This window comes from Branchiostoma lanceolatum, chromosome 2, assembly GCF_035083965.1.
Source record: "Branchiostoma lanceolatum isolate klBraLanc5 chromosome 2, klBraLanc5.hap2, whole genome shotgun sequence".
Taxonomy (NCBI): Eukaryota; Metazoa; Chordata; class Leptocardii; order Amphioxiformes; family Branchiostomatidae; genus Branchiostoma; species Branchiostoma lanceolatum.
In genome coordinates, this window is record NC_089723.1 from 27,102,549 (window position 1) to 27,122,189 (window position 19,641).

At 43.9% G+C, this 19,641-nt stretch overlaps 1 protein-coding gene across 3 annotated transcripts; it reads left to right on the forward strand.

The window, feature by feature from the left end:
- Positions 1-139: 139 nt before the first annotated feature.
- Positions 140-19,267, forward strand: LOC136428309 (uncharacterized). Of its 3 annotated transcripts, none has more exons than XM_066417710.1 (24): positions 142-313; positions 662-765; positions 1,445-1,585; positions 1,995-2,072; positions 2,287-3,012; positions 3,667-3,859; positions 4,488-4,723; positions 5,281-5,481; positions 6,031-6,333; positions 7,503-7,753; positions 8,129-8,237; positions 8,597-8,787; positions 9,541-9,640; positions 9,963-10,058; positions 10,376-10,615; positions 10,865-10,960; positions 11,294-11,449; positions 12,299-12,458; positions 12,818-12,974; positions 13,703-13,925; positions 15,271-15,888; positions 16,719-17,183; positions 17,695-18,129; positions 18,718-19,267. In XM_066417710.1, the coding sequence occupies exons 1-24, from the start codon at positions 204-206 to the stop codon at positions 18,753-18,755; spliced, it is 5,427 nt and encodes a 1,808-aa protein (XP_066273807.1). In that variant the 5' UTR covers positions 142-203; the 3' UTR covers positions 18,756-19,267. The 3 variants fall into 3 exon arrangements, with proteins under 3 accessions (XP_066273809.1, XP_066273807.1, XP_066273808.1); XM_066417711.1 differs by having other exon boundaries at positions 9,966-10,058; XM_066417712.1 differs by lacking the exon at positions 15,271-15,888 and having other exon boundaries at positions 140-313.
- The last annotated feature ends 374 nt before the right edge of the window (positions 19,268-19,641 follow it).

The following is a 19,641-nucleotide window of genomic DNA, read 5'->3' on the forward strand; positions in this document are numbered from 1 at the left end:
GTTATATACGTGGACTTGGTCACTGCCTTAGCGAACCTACCAAGCTTTCCGGGATAACTACCACTTCGCTTACAACCCTTGATTAAGATCTCTCCCTACCCCTAACCGTACAGTTTCATGCTTGTTCTTCAGCGCGTACTCGTCGATGGATCTGCCCGCCTTTATACCCACTTGGGTATAAAAAAAGATGTTTTAGATTCTCCATGGGCAACGTCAACTTCAACAAGGCTAAGGCCATCTGTCGGGGAGAAGGAGGACGACTTGCTGTCCTCCAGGACGAAGGAGCAGACATCTTCATCAGGAGGTCAATCAGGTTGGTATGATTATTTTTGTAGAAACAGGAATGACGCAAAACATTATACTCCTGGTCGACGTGTACCAGGCTTTAGTATCAAGACTGTACGAACATGTCTAATAGAATGTGTAGCTATTCTGTTTTGTTTTGTCGAAATAGGAATGACGAAAAAAACTACTCCAGGTGGACATGTACCATACTTTTGTGTCAAACTTTATGAAAATGTCATGACATACAGCTGTTATTCTGTAGTGTGCAAGAGATATCAATAGAATGGTGACAAACAGCTGTAGTTATTTTGTACTGTTACATGATATATCAGATAGAATGATGACATACAGCTGTATTTATTCTGTACTGTCGCAGGAGATTGCCCCACCGACGCGCCCAAAGCTACTGGATCGGCTTGAGTGATGCCCAGAAGGAAGGAACGTTTGTGTGGAGTGATGGAACCGAACTGACTACATCTGGTAACTATAATTAGCTAGTCAGCATTTAACTGTGATTAGCTGTAAGCATTCTGGTTCCTATTGGGATTTATCAGATCCTTTATTTTATCTGTATAGTTTTAAGATAAAAAGTATTCTCATGGAGGCATCAACCTTGTTGTACAGGTTGTATGGGAAACACTACAATCCTGTTGCCAGCACCTCCCATATTTGCTCTGTAAAGCCTGAATAGATGAATGAAAAAATAATGAACAAACTGCAAAACATTGTTAAGAGAATGTTACAGGATATCTGTTCACCTTGAAGCTCGCATTAAGCCATTGATGTCCTTGATTCACGAAGACATGTTCACATGGACCTATCTCGCATCATAATGTCACAAACCTTTCTCGATTGATTGGTGGAATTCCAGCTTCTTCGTCATTTGGGCCACATTATCAAAAGATAAATATTTTTTCGATCTGGCCATATCTAACAAACGCTACAAAGGTAATGATTAGGAATATTTCATACGCATAGCCAAAGAGCCTTTTCAAATAGCACTTTGCATGTTTGAGTTTTTACACTTTGCCGACTGACATAACATATAGGGATATACGAAGAATAGATGAGCTGGCATGACTTAGCATTTGTTTTACAAGAAGAGAGGACAGCATCGGACATAACACATTACAGTGCTTACAATGTCTGTTCAATGCAGCTTACGCGCACTGGGCCCCGGGTAACCCCGACAATGCGGCAGCTGGAGACGGAGAAGACTGCGTGGAGGTCCGTCCGGATCTAGACTACAAGTGGAATGATGTTGGCTGTAGGGAGAAACGACGCTTTGGCTGTGAGAAAGGTACCACTGATACATGACGACAGCAGTTCTTAAGAATGATACAAAAAGATATAACATCACCGAACTCTGACGCTTTATAGACATTGGTGAATTTAGACTTTGATTGCCGATATTTTCAGTTCTAAGCACACCTCTGACAGAATCTAGTGTGTACTCAAGTCGTTAACTTACTTGTGTTAGAACAGAATATGATTCTTACTGGATAAATGAATCAACAGCGTATGGCAACTACTCAACATGAAGTCGTGAAGAATAATCTATTTCTGTTCTACATACTATATAATGTTCTGTAAAATAAAAAGGAACCCAGTGCAATTTAAGATAAATTAGAAACCCTTTCAGACAATAACTATTTCACCAAGTTTATTCCAGTTGTCTTTAACTTTGGTCTTTTGGGTTTCTCGTCCAGACGTAGCTCCAGGCTCAGACCAAACCATGTTGATGACAGAGATGCCACCTGCGGGGACAGAATCCCCCAATAACCCTGGTAAATTACTTCTGATATTCAACTAAATGACAAGGGTATACCTTAAGCACTGACACTATAGGTTTCTACTCTGTACTATAATGATGTTGCATTTATCTATCACGATTCTTGGCGGGAAAACAGTTTCTAACAATCATTGACAGCGATGGCAACTAGTAACCATGACAATGATAGTTATAACAATCTCATCTGAGACTAAACTTTACCATTGCAGGCCACGAGCAACCTCACACCACATCTGGGCCTGACGAAGATGGCTGTACGTGGCTAGACCAGGAGCTGCATGAGAAAGAAAGAGAGCTTCAGGAGCAGGCCCAGATCATCACAGAGCTCACAGCTCACCTTCTGCAGAAGGATGAGGAGATCCAAGACCTTACCATTCGACTTCAACAGAAGGACGAGGAGATCCAAGACGTCAGATCACAACTTCAACAAAAGGATGAGGAGATCCAAGACGTTACCACTCTACTTCAACAGAAGGACGAGGAGATCCAAGACGTTACCACTCTACTTCAACAGAAGGATGAGGAGATCCAAGACGTTACTGCTCTACTTCAACAGAAGGACGAGGAGATCCAAGACGTTACTGCTCTACTTCAACAGAAGGACGAAGAGATCCAAGACGTCAGATCACAACTTCAACAAAAGGATGAGGAGATCCAAGTCGTTACATCTCAACTACAACAGAAGGACGATGAGATACAAGATGTCACATCACAACTTCAACAGAAGGACGAGGAGATCCAAGACGTTATATCTCAACTTCAACCGAAGGATGAGGAGATCCAAGACTTTATATCTCAATTTCGTCTTATGGACGAGGAGATCCAAGACTTTATATTTCTACTACAACAGAAGGATGAGGAGATCCAAGACCTTACAACTCGACTTGAACAGCCGTCACCAGCTGCAGATCACGAGACACCAGTGACATCAACAGGTGAGTGATTGAGAGATTAATAATGTAGTTTCCTGTCATGTTTGCTAATAGATCTGTGTTTAATATTGGTTTGCTATTGGGGAAATTTTCTTTTTCATACTGAGCATGTGGCTGCAACTTAGTTTCTGTTTCTTATATAGTATTAATCATTAGAAACATCAATTCAGCGTTGCTACATGTAACTAATAATACTAATATATCGTTCAGATGTTGCATACGTATTGTGCAATGCAGTAAAACCCGCGCCTAAGGCGACCACTCAAGAGACTGAGCACTTAAGCGGTCGCTATAGACAGGTCATTGCCAGACCAGGGGTGGGAGGAAGTCCCTCAAATTCCTCGTAATGTAAGATTGCTAGGTAATTAACGATTTTCTCCAATAAAAATTAGGCAAGTGCTTTTAAGATTCTCTTTTTCGGGTTGATCTTCCTAGATCGACTTTTAAGATTATGCTGGACATAATCAAATTTCTATCACGGCTGATTATTCGACATACTCCTGCGGGCGCTTGTCATGTTTCTCGGGGCAAAAGTACATATACAAGCGCGTCTCGGGTCGTTTTGATTCACTTCTTCATTTCTGCATGAGGACTGTACGATACGTACGAGCAAAAATACGATATCACTAATAATGATACTACTCTCGCCTTTGACAGGTGTCAATGTCGCCCTGGGAAAGACAGCGTTTCAAACAAGCACCCTTGCGTACCGTGGGGCTGCCAGCTTTGCCGTAGACGGGAACAGCGCTGCCAATTACCACGCTGGTTCCTGTACTCACACTGCACATATGCCGGGAGAGGAGAATCCAAGCTGGTGGGTGGATCTGGGTCAATCGTATGTGGTTGACAGGTACGTGTACATCATATATATATATATATATATATAGTCCTTCAACCATTATAATGGATATACATAAGTTTTAAGTGCACACACACACACACACACACACACACACACACACACACACACACACAGACATATAATCAGAGTAAACGGTAATGAATAACCATTCCAATGATAAATAATACAACACAATGGTTAAAGTAATAACGGGGATATCATTGATCAAATGTAACTTTCAGATTTTTTTGTGCTTTGATGATGTATGTATACATAGAATAGAGAGAATGCTTATTAGTGTAAAATTAAAGGTACAGGTACCATGGAGGTGTCAAATATCTAACAGATTCTTTACGTATGATCTAATCTACAATTAACTACCGGTATACCCTACGGATGGAAAGTTAAAAAGAAGGTTCAACATGTGCAGGCGCACACTATTTGTACTTCAGTGTATTCATTTTCTCCCCAACACATGTATATGTAATTAGTCAATTCATTTAAAATTAAGGCAAAGATTTGTTTCTAGTGGGTATGTCAATCAATGCTTGACAAGATAACGTTTATGGTGTTTAAGGCGTTTATCAGAATACAATATAAAAGTCACGTGCCTTTGCTTTGTTTTCAATATCTATAGAGTAGTCATCTTCAACCGCCAGGACTGTTGTTCAGATAGAATCAACCCTTTCAACGTCCACATCGGGGATTCCGACCAGGTCAACTCAAACCCCAAGTGTGGTGGTGATCATCAAATCAACGTGAACCAGCCGTCTATTTCCATCTCTTGTCAGGGGATGAAGGGGCGGTACGTGGGCGTCCGGCTTCCCGGTCCCCTCCGAGTACTGACCCTGTGCGAAGTCCAAGTATTTTCAGGTAGGCCTTCGCTAAATTCAGTTTGCATGGTTCTGACCTCGTGCATCATGTGGCGTTACGTGACGATGCACTTGTGATGTATGGTATTACGCACGTTCCAATCATAACGTTATGTGTTAGGTTTGCACACAGACAGATAGACGTACAGATGCGTTACGTATACACACAGGCAGATACCTTGCGTTACGGTTACTACGCCCTTTTATACTCATTCTCCCCGCCCCAACACCTAGTTAAAGCCTATATGCCCTATATGAGTCTCTTTCAGTTTTTCATCTATATGTAGAGGAGTGTAAATAATTATCTAACCCAAAAGAGATTTGTTCTGCTTTTCAGGACAATGCTTTGCATTATAATATAACATTCCTTGAAGTAACGTAAATAGATAGGTACCCGGCCAACTCGCCAGACGTGTACGATACCTAGCTATGACGTTATGATGGCATGGTGTAGTACCGATCGCAGTTAGTAGCTATACTCATTGACGCTTAAGGTACGTTTCTAAATACTGTTTCAACATCACACTGGGAAAAACTGCTTTTCATTTGTAATATCAGCTCATATAGTTCCTGAGGGGAAGTGGCGAAACGACTTTCGTTGCGGCCAGGGTTACCCCGCAGAAAACGGTATCCCCGCTGAATGCAATCCTGACGGTGAAGGTCCATGCTGCTCCACCGCAAACTGGTGCGGCAAGACGCGTAACCACTGTGGCTGTAAGGGCTGTGCCGACTACAGGGACGTGAATGGCACAGCCACAGGTCTGTAGTTGATTCTGAATACACACACTCACACAAACAAGGGAACACACACACAGATACAATCACACTAACACATATATACACATGTGTACACACGCACGCACATACATGTACACACAAACACACAGTTTGCAGCAAATCATAAATATTCTGTATGTTTGAGAAATTAGTATTTCCAGCTTCCTGACATGTTATCTAACGGGTCCGTTCAGGTTTGCATTGTTGAAATGTCCTTTCATTGAAATCTAGCTTCTGATTGAAATATTTCACACTTCTTAGTCGACTTAATATTAGAACATATCAATTTTGCTGGCATTTTAATCATTGTACCGATTTCGCATCTTTATTCTGCAATGTCAGTTTACTTTCATTTCTAAACGACAGCTTGTTACACCATGATCTTCTGAAACATGACAACCTACTTACCTCCTTTATTTTTGGTTACTGCATGTATGACATGTGTAAAATGACTTCCAACCACCTAAAAAGAACAAGTGTCGAAGATCTATCAAAAAATTACAGTACAGCATTACCTCCTTGCCCACACAGGAAGCGAAAGCCGTGATTACACCAGCCTGGGTTGCTGGAGAGACACTGCTGATCGCGCCATTCCGACACTCGAGGGGACAGATCCACGCTTAGACGGCAACTACCAGGTCCGTCCAAATGCCATAGAAACGTGTTACCAGGTAGCACGGTCTCTTGGTTTTACCGTGTTCGCTGTACAGGATGGAGGTCAGTGTTTCGGGTCTGCTGATGCGCACTACACCCACAGCAAGTACGGACCTTCCACGGCCTGTGCAGCGGACGGTGAAGGCGGGCCACGGGCAAATGAAGTCTACGGGATTACAGGTCAGACCCCGATAAGTAATGTTAAAATGATTTGAATGCGTCTAGTTTAAGTTCCCTTCAAGCCATGTTCTACTTAACTTTTTTCAAACTTCTTTTTTTCTTTGCCTAGGGCACTTGCTGTTACGACTTATATAATTTTCTATCGCTGGACACAAACTTATTTCAAGACAGACCTGAATAGGGATCATGATTCAGTTGTTCTTTACTCCTCATGATAATGTGTTTGTGAATAATACACAAAGTAGGCGACAATGGGGAGCTGAACATTACACATTACCAAATGTTCAGTATCAGCAAAATTTCCATTATCAAGGCAGGCGGAACTTTCTGTGCCCCCCACCCCCCGTCTAAAGATTAGCATGAATGTTTGCGACCTGCATCACAACAGGAATGTTACATGAAGAATGCCTAGTGGTTCCGTCACTACGGCAGGAATGTGGCTGGAAGGGCATTACCAAATACCAGTGCCGTCAGCGAGGATGCTGCTTCGAGTCCTCAATTCGAGGAGCAGTATGGTGCTTCCATAGGAAAGGTGTGCCATGTTCATTTTCACAGCGGACGGGATGGCGAGACTTAATGCTCCAATACACTGAGGATCTGTGTCCAGTATAGTGTAGTATATTATGATAGTTTCATAGTTACTCATTCATGTTAACTATCTCTGCAAAATAACAATGGCAAACAGGTTAGACACTAAATCTACTTTCTAAATTAATGGTTTTTGGAAGGTTAAAGCAATGTGAATTTGACGCAAACCATATTACGTATTCCAAAGTAAGTCACTTTGCCAACTGTCACTGACGAAAGACAGCGGATGCTGTCTGAAACGTCTGACTGTTTCAAAATTTTATCCAGTTGCTTGAGTAACAATTTTTGGCGTATCTTACTACTAGTATCTGGATGTCTAATCTTCATCAACGCAACTTTGGTGACGTTTGTACAGGAATAAAACTTTGGATACTACCAAATATTCTTTGTCTAACAGTCATATTAATAAAGTCACCTTAACACAGCAAAGACGCCGCTTAACACATTTATTAGCACATGTGTGGTAATCTTTTTGATATATGGTAACAAGCAAGATTCTAAAGTTATCTCCAGATGTATACATGTAATCGAAGTTTTAGGATAGAAAGTCAATAACCACATACGATACGCTTCCTTCACAGCCACCGGTCCTGATGCCAGGGCTACATTGTGCCACGAAGCGAAAGCTATGAACCCTACTGGCGGGGACGGCGAGTACACAATCTACCCTTTCACAACGTGCACAGATGTATCCATCCGCGTCTATTGCCACAATATGGCATCCGGAAACCCGGAAGAGTTCTTGACCCTGCCGTCCGGCCCAGAGAACAACTATGCCATCGTCTTTGCTGATCGCTTGAGGGATGGACATCTATGTGATGGCCCATTACAGGTAAATGGAAAACGGAACAAAGTCTTGAGCAAAGTCGTAATTTCCAACACAAATAATTGGACTTCCCCAACTCCAACTCCAGTCATTTGTGGAGGTAAGACTGGAGTTAAACAGTTGAATGAGTGGAGTTGGACAGTAAAACATTTGGTGAAGTCCAATCTTTGTGCTGAATATTACAGTTGAACTTTGCTTTAGAATGAATCAGTGTCTAAGCTACTAATAGATATAAACACTGCGATGGTTTGAAATTGACATAGTTTAAAGTCGTAAACAAGCCAAGTATTACAAAATGTAAGAAAAACTTATGGCAGCATACTTGTTTTTTCTCACTACAATGCAAGGTCAGCGTCACTCTCCTGTATTTTACATCCCTAGGACCAAAATGCAGGCTCCGGGACCACGAAATTCAGCAAGGTCAGGATCAAGTTTGAAGACACGACGATCGCGGTAGTGAGAGATGACTACACATTCGCCACAAGCACCGGTAGGCAAACGTTAGGCTATTCCATGCTATGGTTTATGCTTTACTTCCCAGTTGTTGAGCTGCACTGTTACTCTGAGTATCTGCTAGTATCCTAGTAGTGGTGGCGCAACCGTGCGGATACATTCAGTCTTGTAAGCACCAAATCGGGTGAGCCGTCAGAAAATTCTGCAATAACATTATGCATGATGCATTATGCAGTGATGTATAGATCGTCAAGATGTTTTGCTAGTATAGAAATTAATTTTTGTATGTCACACAATCTTATTTCAATGGCAATCTTTAAAGCCTTTAAGGTACGTGTTCATGTTCCGCCACAGTTGAGCTGTAATATCCTATGGCTAACCCTTCCATGACCACAGGCTACAACAATGTATCTTACGCGGAGGCTGGCGACTGTTACTCATGGAGCCAGGGATGTGCAAAAGGAACGTTTAAGGTGAATCTGGATGGAACGGAGCTCGCGCTGGCACCGCAGGTGGACTGGGTGATGGTGAACACCTGGCCAGGAGATCTGACCATCAACGACATGTTTATCTCCGAGGACAGAACGGTTTGTCATCTGTTTATAACATAGTGTTCAGTGTGGCATAATGCAAAGTTAGCCCGATTCAAGAGCATAGGGTAGCCACTAATGCTTGTTTGTGTTGCCATGAGGGCCTACAGTCACCTTAGTTTGCTGACTTCTTTTTCTCTCAATTGTGTGGTTGAAAGGCTTGAAAAAGCTTGACATATTTATGGCTTAGCAACATATTTTGTAGCTTTGTTTAGCAAATTTGTGTGTCCATTTTTTAGTTATTTGGAGTCGTAAGCAATAATATACATGCGCTTTATTACGTTGGTATCTGTCCTTTAAATTAGCCGTCTCGCGTTGCGTTTAAAACTGTCTGGGACTTCTTTTTTTTACTTCGGTTTTTTGACAGACAAGGACGACGTGGCACTGCACTCAAGTTTTTATAACTTACATTAACAGTGCCACGTACAGATAACAACATACCCATTTTTTACACACCTGGGTGAAGTGAGGAAAGTCGACGTGTAAAGTGCCTTGCCCAAGGGCACAACATCGGTGGCGTCAGCGCTATTCGAACTCGGGACCTCTTGGTTCTGGGCCGAACACCCTGCCGTTACGCCACACGACCCCATTAATTCTGGGGCTTGCTCGGACATTGTAAATAGTCCTTGAAGACAATATGATCTTGGCATAAATGTGGCTGCAATCGGTAAAACACCACTTACTTTATGAACTCAACTCGGCCATTTTGCTAAATCTGTGAAATAATGTTTTTTTTCCTAAACTTTTCAGGTTGCCTCAGCACGATGTGGGGGTTGGTGTGGGCGCTGCCGGCCGGCAGAAAGTAAGCTACGTCTCTTGCATCCGCAGTGTCACGGACAGATCGGTACAGGTGGGTTAAAAACGTAATTGGTTCAGAAATGGCATGTTTGTGATTTACTTATGCTTGGCATATAAATAATTCTATACAAATGTTCCTATCACTACTGAGATTTTCTAAATGACTGTTTTGCGACTAAATGAATGTTTTGCGCAATACCCCCCATGTGTGTGTGTGTGTGCGTGTGTTGTGTGTGTGTGTGTTGGTGTGTGTGTGTGTGTGTGTGCGTGCGTGTGTTATGTGTGTGTGTTGTGTGTGTGTGTGTGTGTGTTTCAGTATGTGTAACGTCAAACATAAATCGAAATACAACAACATTTTGAAACACGTTCCACAGCAGAGTCACTAAGCGAAGAGGAGGAGATCCAAGACCTTACACCTCCACTTGAACAGCCCCCACCAGTTGTACAGACAACAGTGACATCATCAAAAGGTAAAAACAACATATCCTAACAGCATGCCCATTTCCCAACAGACATAGCTACTCTAGACCTATTTCAGATACGGCAGACTACAGAAACAAGTCTTTGTATTGTTACTCTTCGTGTTTAATGTACAGTAGTTCCTATTTGAATATCATTCGTCTACGTTGAATATGTTTGACTACATGGGGATTGGAATGGCTGAAAGAATGATGAATGAGAAAATGACCAGGAGAGAGTAATATCAGATGCACCAGCTAACTATTTTCCCCGCGTGTTTAGAGTATCACGCCTGCACTTTCATGGGAATATTGTTTCCTTCCACAAGAAAACTGCATAGAGGGCAATGGAGCATCCTATCGAGGACCAGTCTCTGTGACGGAAACAGGAAAGATGTGTCAACGCTGGGACCGTCAGACACCCCATGGACACACACGTGGGCCTGTTTATTACCCGTCATCCGGACTGGAGCAGAACTACTGCCGGAATCCTGACGGCGAAGCCGGAGTCTGGTGCTACACCACGGACCCCAACACGAGATGGGAGCGGTGTGACGTACCAACATGTGGTAAGGTCTGATCCTGTGAGCTTAGATAAGCGCTCATTTTCTTGCTCCGATTTTCTGCATGTTTAGGATTACATATTTGTCATTTTGCTAAAGCTGTCGTCAAAGATTGATATTTTGCTACTTGCAGAGGAGAGAAAGGCCGTATCGCCATTTTCCCATTATAGCCAGGGTGTGTGTGTGCGTCTGCGTGTCTGTATGTTTATACAAAACTCGAGATACACCTACATTTTGAAATACTTTCCACATCAGAGTCACTAAGCGGAGAGAAGATCCAAGACGTTACAACTCCACTTGATCAGCCCCGAGCCCAACCAGCTGTACAGACAACAATGACATCATCAGAAGGTAAAAAAAAAACATGTGATTTGCAATGAGATCCATATCCTGACAGCATGCCCATTTCAAAAACAAAAAACAGACAGGAGGTGTCAGCGTCCGGTGACTTTCCGTTTCAATTTTTTGTTACCACAGCTACTTTGGAATACTTTGTATCATGCATTCTTCGTAACGGTATCATGGCAATCGAATGTGCTAGAAGTTCTTTGGAACCTAATGTGTCTTGATACACCGCTTTCGAGCACTATTACCGAATTGCCATTGAATAATCAAAGGACGAACATTGTAATGTCTAAATCCTTTCCTTGTCTCTCGTTTTAAAATATTTTCCATTTTCGTCAGCTCCCGCCACCACGGAAGTTTCCGTTCCGAAGGTAGAAAGGACGCGATGCCTAGGAAGCATTGGGTACTGCCCTGGGTCTCACGCTACCGGGGCCAGATGTGTTGATGGGTTCTGTGAGTGCTCGAGTACACACTACCAGCGATACACATGTTTACGTGAGTAAACAAACCCTTTTAATGTTATCAAAGCCCCTGCGACACATTCAGGACCTCATAACCACGGCTTTGCTCCCGACCACTCCCCAACCAAGGTCGGCACTGGATTGAAAGTAGCCTGGAATCCATCCTATTCTAGCTCCAGTTCTCTCCGCTGATCACATCCAAGAAGAATGCGCCTTTCCTGATCTTAACTTTTCAAAATTATTAGTCGGCTGGTGCAGGCGACTTTTAAAGACTAGCAACCTCACCGACCAACTCCCAACCTTGGTCTGGATATGGTCGGAGGCCATGACCAGCTATGTGCGCCAGGGGCTTTAAATTAAAAACAGAATTAATGTATTTGTATAATGGTTCCATGTAGAACAACAAGAGTTCAAATCTAGCCAAGAACTCTCTAAAATTAACCATGAAAAGCTCAATGAAAAACTCGTATCATACCCTTGAAGCGTCAATAACGTTTGACGTCGAAGGTATGATACCAGTTCTTCACAGCGTGTCTAAGTTTTTTATGGTCAATTCTAATATCAACGATTGCAATTACATGAAGGTCTTCAGGAAGACATGATACACAAGATACATCATTATCTTGAAACACCTTTGAAGAAAGCACAATGTCAGAAAGAAATGATATTCAAAGATAATACAGTACTTGAGGCTTTTTAGCTGTAAAGGAAACCAGCCATCTATATCAACTACTAGTATCTCTTACGTTGTAGAGTAGAATGAAGGCTTGCCTTCTTCTTTTTGCGCTATCTAGCTCAGCCATACTACGACTACGAGGAGACAGTCTTTAGACTCTACCGACTGTTACAAATGATTACTCAAAAGTTCGTTTCTCACCCAAAGCGGTCGTTGGGAGCTGTGCAACAACACGAGGCTCTCCAGTCGCCCAAGCGGAGGCCTTTCAGACTGCTGACCCAAGAGAGACCTTCAGCTGTGTCGCTGACGACAACAGCCAGTATGAAGTGCACGTACTGGCGGTGTACGAGGGGGTGGGACACACCAGGTGTGTACGGGACACTGTTCTTTAGTACTGTTTAAGTTATTCAGGCATCAAAGAGAGAAAACATTAACGTGAGCTTATCAATTTTCTAAGTCAAACTTGTCAAAATAAATCTTCAATCCTGGTATTTCATTCAGCAAGGTGATGAAATTTGAATTTACCAAGAGCAATAGTCTATGTTGATTTCACACTTATTCACAGTTAGACTTTTAATACTACTGTCTGCCTGGCATAGCAATTTGGTGTGTTGTCGCTGGTACACTTATGAATACTGTAGATGTACTGATGAATTGATATCCTGTATCCAGTGCAATAGACACTACATGTACATGTAACTAATGTTAGTCATTGTCGATTTCTAGGGGTTTCCAACAGGATCCTACAGGGACAGCTGAGATGGATGTGTACGTCAGAGCAGGCCAGCTGACCAAACCCCTAGTCTTAGTGCTCAGCTCGTACGAGGCGGTCAACTGGGTGCTCCACCTACCGGAGGTCATCGAAGTGCACAAAGTGCTGCTGGTAAGAAGAATCCGAACGATTCATACCATACCTTACCACATCACACCACACTGTACCACACCACACCACACCACACCACACCACACCACACTACACCCCACCACACCACACAGCATCACACCACACCGCACCACACCGCACCACACCACATCACATCACATCACATCACACCACACTGCGCCACACCGCACCACACCACACAACACAACACACCACAACACAACATCACACTACAATCTGCCTGATATGTTGTAGGTTGATATGTTGCCTTACCATAGGGAAGGCATCTGTCTGTAATGTCCCGATGATTTTGGCCAGGGCACACACCGACAACCCCCTACTCTTATTGACAAGTGTGATTGGATTTTTAACTTGCTCAATGGATTTTTCTCGATTCATGACATGACATGACTCGATTCCAGAAATAAGTAATGATCGTCTTCAAGTCAGGCTTTGAAGCAGAAAACAGGTGATATCTGACATTCTTCAAATTTGAAGATACGTGGCACTTTTGAGTAAATATACTATCATACAATAGAAAAGAAAGTAGAAGAAATTTATGCCAACTTTCGCCTTAGCCATAGCGAAGCCACAATGTAGTACATGTACTACTACCTACTTGAACAAGCATCATTCAGCTCAATAGAGGATGGCTACTTTACCTTACCATCCTTGCCAATGATTTAGTGAGCATACCCGACCCGATGGTTAAACAATTGTGTCCGCAGATGGCATATTATGTCGACCAAAGTGACGTAACTGTGCGGGGTGGTTCTGTGGACGATGTGCAGCGCCTGTCAGGTCGGACTGGGGGCGTTCCTGCGTGTGCTTATGGGAAAGATGACGGTGGCTGTAAGACTGTTGAGCTGCTGGAATTCATCAATGGAGAGTTTGGGCCTGTTTCCTCTCTGACGGGTACATACAAGGCAGACGAATGGAACCTTAAAGTTGGTAAGTAACTCCATATATAACATGTCAACCCTTTTCCTTCTCAAATATACCGTGCAGTGCAGACTAAGGACTGTAATAAGGTTGTCTTCCCGGATTCAAGGCGTGTCTCTACCGCCAAAAATACGGTCGTCAAAAGTGGGACGTGATTCACTTTCTTTTGCCGCCATGAATGTCCTGATGTTCCTTCGTGCCAGTAGTCAAATGATCACAAGTCGCACAAGTTGGCGATATAGCCCCTCTTACACATAGCCAACCATGGGCTCCCGACCACTCCCAACCTTCCCCCAACATGGCTGGGAGTCGGTTGGGAGCAAGGTGGGCTGCTGTGGTTGGCAATTACCTCTTTTAGAGAGGGCAGAACCGGTACATCACGTCTTCCGCCGCACAAGACGAGGGCGCGCCTATGGACTCCATAGTCTTCGCTTGAACCTCACTACAACCAACTAGTAAAACATGCCCGTACTTCTAGTACAGAACGAATAAGCGACAAGTAAACCTGTATGAGATCGACCACCCTGCTTGGTTAACAACCGTAGGAAGTGAAGCCTGCTTGCTTGAAGCCTTTGCTGCCAACGACATGGCTTTGCTCCCAGGACAGGTAGTGTTATCGAAACCGAGGCCTTTAGCGGTGCTCATAACTGGGACAGGTTCACCTATTAGAGTGAGTGGTGGCAGTACTGGTGCGCCTCGGCAGAAACAGATCAGCATCAACTGACTTTTCCAACATAGGATCACGTCATTTCGTTCAGCCCTAGAGTCCAGCTGCGATGCTTCCTCTGACATAGTGTTGTCCAAAACAACTTGCTCCAGGGACATTGACCTAGACAGTCCTACATCATCCGCATATCCCACGTCTAATGTGTTAATGTATACGGTGTCACCTGAGCTCAACAGGAGGAAGAGATAGGGTGACAATACTCCCCCTTGCGGAACTCCCGACGTCAGTTGGCGCCAGGCTACCTTCCATAACTGGTGATCCTAGGGATAGAAAATGTACAAACTGTTTCATCCCAAAAGAACAGTGGGGGCGGCTAGTGGTGTAGATTGGTCTAGAGTTTAAGTACATGTAGTAGTCAAACAACAGGGACAAGGCACCAGGCTGTGATATCTTACCACAGAAGTTTGGTCGACCCAATTCGTGGAATGAATGTAACGTTATCAACATTTTATCCGACACTCACTGAAACCAGGACCCCCCTTGTTTGCTCAACAGGTGTTATGACCAGTGAAACCATGACAACCAGTATCACCATAGCATAAACAGCCTCCATCCCAGCAGCAACCACCGTGACAACAACAGACATCATGACAGGCATCTCTAACATCTCATTTGTTCCCGCCATAGGGACCTCTACTTTGGAAACCACAACTACCATGACTGCCATGGCTCCCTCTACCACTGGAACAACCAGTACTACCATGGCAACCACGACTTCTATCGCCACAATAACCAACATGGCAACCACAACCCCCATGACAACATCTCCTGTCGCCACAACAACTACCATGGCAACCACAACTCCCATGACAACCTCCCTTCCCACGTCGGATGGACCATGTCCTCTAGGTTACGAATTGTTCGAAGCCAACTGCTACAAAGTGTTTACAGACCAGATGGACTACGAAGACTCCGTGAAGGCCTGTAGTAAGGACGGCGCCATCCTGGCCACACCACGTGACCTCGCCACGCACCAGTTCTTGGTCGAGCTGAAGAACAAAGTGGCAGGCAACAAGTATGTCCGTATTGGCCTGACGGATCATGTTCAGGAGGGAGTGTACGAGTGGAGCGATGGAACTCCTCTGCGTGAAGGCGACTTCGATGCATGGGAACCATCTCCAAACAACAATGACAACAATGACTGTGTTGAGTACGTCAAGGCGAGGCATTTCCGTCGTACCAGCCGAAATAAATGGACACCTGCTACCTGTCTGTTCACAAACATGTTCATCTGCCAACTTGAAGGTAATACCACAATCCCTACTCACTTGTGAGAAGCTCACAATCCTTAACAAATTCTGACATCTATGTAGCATGAAGCACTTATCAGCAAGCCAACTGTTAAATCTCCTGCAAGTGTATTTGAAAAGTGATAAGTTATTGACAAGTTGCCATCCTTAAGACTCATTTCGATTTTCTCTATGTCGTTATTCAGCGTTAAGTTTGTGTTGAAGCAACGTGTTTATATCCAACAGAACATGTTTTGTTGAAGTTGAGTTTATTTCGGCGTTTACATCTTCAATGGGACACACTGCCTCACTAACGTTAGAACACTACTTTGTAACAAAACTAACATTGATATACCTACAACCATTACACGCTGCAACACGGCACGTAACAGAATATATTACGGTAGAAAATCGCGTTGTCTCTGTGCAAACAACGGCTATGCTTATGAAATACTCAAATTGTTTACGACGGTAACGTTAACACCGGACGGGGCGTGCTTGACGGTCGAAGGTCTGAAGGTCGAAGAAATACACGTTTTACATTGTGTTTACCGCCGTAACTAGTCCATGGGCCAGATGAGATTTCAGTGCCATCTAGGGTGGTAAAGTATGATTTTTTAAAAAGTATGGAATATATTTTGTTATGATAGCCGTCGCAACGTGGTAAAGTGGCAAAGCCCTTGACCTTTTGACCCCTACATGAACATGGTGATATGACCAGTTAAACCATGACAACCAGTTCTATCATGGCAACAGCAGCCTCCACCCCAGCCAGCATCAACCAACGTGACAACAACACACATATCATGACAGGCATCTCTAACGCCTCATTTGTTCCCACCATAGGGACCTCCACTTTGGAAACCACAACTACCATGGCTCCCACTGCCATGGCTCCCACTACCACTGCCATGGCTCCCACTACCACGGAAACAACCAGTTCTACCATGGCAATCACGACTACTGTTGCCAAAACAACCAGCATGACCTTACCAGGAAATGGCTCCGTCATCACTCCGACAGAAACCTCCTCTGCCTGCGAGGGGAAGACCCTGCGGTTGTCTTGCTCTGCGGGAGAAACGCTCGAGATCGATGGCGCCAACTTCGGCCGGACGTCCAAATCTCATCGCTGCAACTGCGGTCTGTTCTGCAACACCATAAACACCTGCTACGCTGCCAACAGCCTGTCTATCGTGAAGAGCGCCTGTCAGGGCAAACGGGAGTGCGCCGTGGAAGCTACGAAGTCTGTCTTCGGTGACCCCTGCCCCTTTATTGGGAAGTACTTAGAGGCAACATACTGCTGCGTCGCAGGTTAGTACAATAATCTATAGTTTCATTACCTTCACAAAGAAGATCATGTTCTCGGGCCTGTGTGTTTGTCTGTCTGTCTGTCTGTGTTCTATTAATAGAATATGTCCGCTTGGCGTGGACATATACACGTAACTTGTCAACCTCGCGTGTGGTGATGAAACTCACATTGTATATTTCTTCGTTTTCGGTTTCCCTTGTAAAACATACTGGCTTGGGGCAATGTCGAGCAAGTCAGCAATCGTAAACTAAGTTATCAATTACAAGAAGTCTGCACGCGCATCACACTGACATGACCTAATGACTATTGAAGGGACCTTTCCAGGAAATGCTCCCATCAGCACTCCTACAGAAACCTCCTCTGCCTGCGAGGGTAACACCCCATGCCCCCCCCCCCGCCCTGTTTGCTCAGCTAGTGGTATGACCAGTGAAACCATGACAACCAGTACTATCATGGCAACAGCAGCCTCCACCCCAGCAGTATCAACCAACATCTCATTTGTTTCCACCATAGGGACTTTCATTTTGGACACCACAACTACCACTGCCATGGCTCCCACTACCACTGGAATAACCAGTTCTACCATGGCAATCACGACTACTGTCGCCGAAACAACCAGCATGACCTCTCCAGGAAATGGCCCCATCATCACGCCTACAGAAACCTCCTCTGCCTGCGAGGGGAAGACCCTGCGGTTGTCTTGCTCTGCGGGAGAAACGCTCGAGATCGATGGCGCCAACTTCGGCCGGACGTCCAAATCTCATCGCTGCAACTGCGGTCTGTTCTGCAACACCATAAACACCTGCTACGCTGCCAACAGCCTGTCTATCGTGAAGAGCGCCTGTCAGGGCAAACGGGAGTGCGCCGTGGAAGCTACGAAGTCTGTCTTCGGTGACCCCTGCCCCTTTATTGGGAAGTACTTAGAGGCAACATACCGCTGCGTCCCAGGTTAGTACACTGAGCATCTATTTCACAAAGAAGATTATGTTTTAGGACCTGTGTGTTTGTCTGTCTGGTTGGCTGGCTGGTTGGCTGTGTAACTCGATAAGTCGTGGATGGATTTTTATGATATTTGGCAAGTTGATAGGTACTGAATGCCCCATAGCTTCTTTCCCGTTGCCTCATTTGCGTCATTGATGAGAAAACGATACTATAGCCTTCTTTGCTAAGGTACTCATATTTTGGGCAACTTTTGTTATTTCATACAGAAGATCTTATAATCCATGCAAGTGAGGGCCTTATTTTCATGATCAATGTGAATCCTTTAGAATGAATACGTCAGTTGTGAAGGTTAACATCATTTGGCAAAAGCATGAGGTCGCGGCACATACTCTAGTTTGTCATTATATCTTTATGATAGTTCTGACGTCTGTTATTCTAGATGATCTCTTTGGCAAAGTGTTGTTGCCTGCAATGTGTTAGCGGTCCGTGACAACCGTCGGACGTAATTCAGCGTCTCAAAAATGTGCCTGCAAGTTATTGCGGACGATTGTCGGCTAGCTAGTGACTGACATGTCTACTCCTTATTCCTCATAGAGGCAAACATTGAGCGAGGGGATCCCGAGGAGCCATAGGCACCGACCGACCCAGGCAGCAAGATGAACGTGACGATTGGAAAGAATGGTTGATCTTTCAACGTTGAATGTTATGGATTATCGATTTCATCGATTAGTTTAACCAGTTCAAAGGCTTTTGATGATCTTACACGGCGTTTGTTATGCACCATTTATACCTACAGTGTTTAAGTGTGTCTTTTTATGCACAACACGTCTTTTTAAGCTGGTACGGTGTGTTACGCCGAACGACGGTTAAATCGGCTATATAGATACAGATACACACTTAATTGTGCTCGGTCACAAGACACGTTAAGTCGTGGCGATCATTTTTCCTGGTCGGGATGTCCCACAAGGTACTATATATACCGTATCCTAAAGAAGTAACAAATGACGTCACCAGTACACTGTTGTTTGGAAGTAGACTTAGATATTGACACCGGGGAAAGTTTTTCCCTTTGACTCAGTTTTATTTACGGTTTGTCACGATTTGACCAGTATTGAATTACATGAAATAAAAGCACACCATTTCATATGAAGAATGTTGCTACATGTTTGGATTGATCACTATGACTGTGATTTTAATCTGGTTTTACACATAATTGCACACCGGGGGATCGTATTGGACTTTATTGGTGGGGATACTAGTAATTTTCCGCTTGGTTTATCACAATGCCGTGACTGCGTCATTATATATGGATGTACATGTAACTTACGTAACGTGACCTATTTACGTGAGGGACCAGTTTACGTCCAGTTTGGGTCATGTCCGCATGTCGCGGTGTATTATGCCAAAGCCTGTTCTTCTCATGAGCAAGAAAGAACGTCATAGGTATGATCCTTAGCCATCTCTCTCTATTATACAAAACAATGAAAAACGTTTACGTCCAGTTCATAACAGAATAAA

What these genes read in the sequence shown, in the direction of transcription:
- LOC136428309 (XM_066417710.1), top strand. Translation starts at nt 204, where the DNA reads ATGGGCAACGTCAACTTCAACAAGGCTAAGGCCATCTGTCGGGGAGAA. An exon ending in TATGTGATGGCCCATTACAG is followed by an intron (nt 7,754 to 8,128) that starts GTAAATGGAAAA and finishes TTACATCCCTAG; the next exon opens with GACCAAAATGCAGGCTCCGG. An exon ending in AACAGTGACATCATCAAAAG is followed by an intron (nt 10,059 to 10,375) that starts GTAAAAACAACA and finishes TCCTTCCACAAG; the next exon opens with AAAACTGCATAGAGGGCAAT.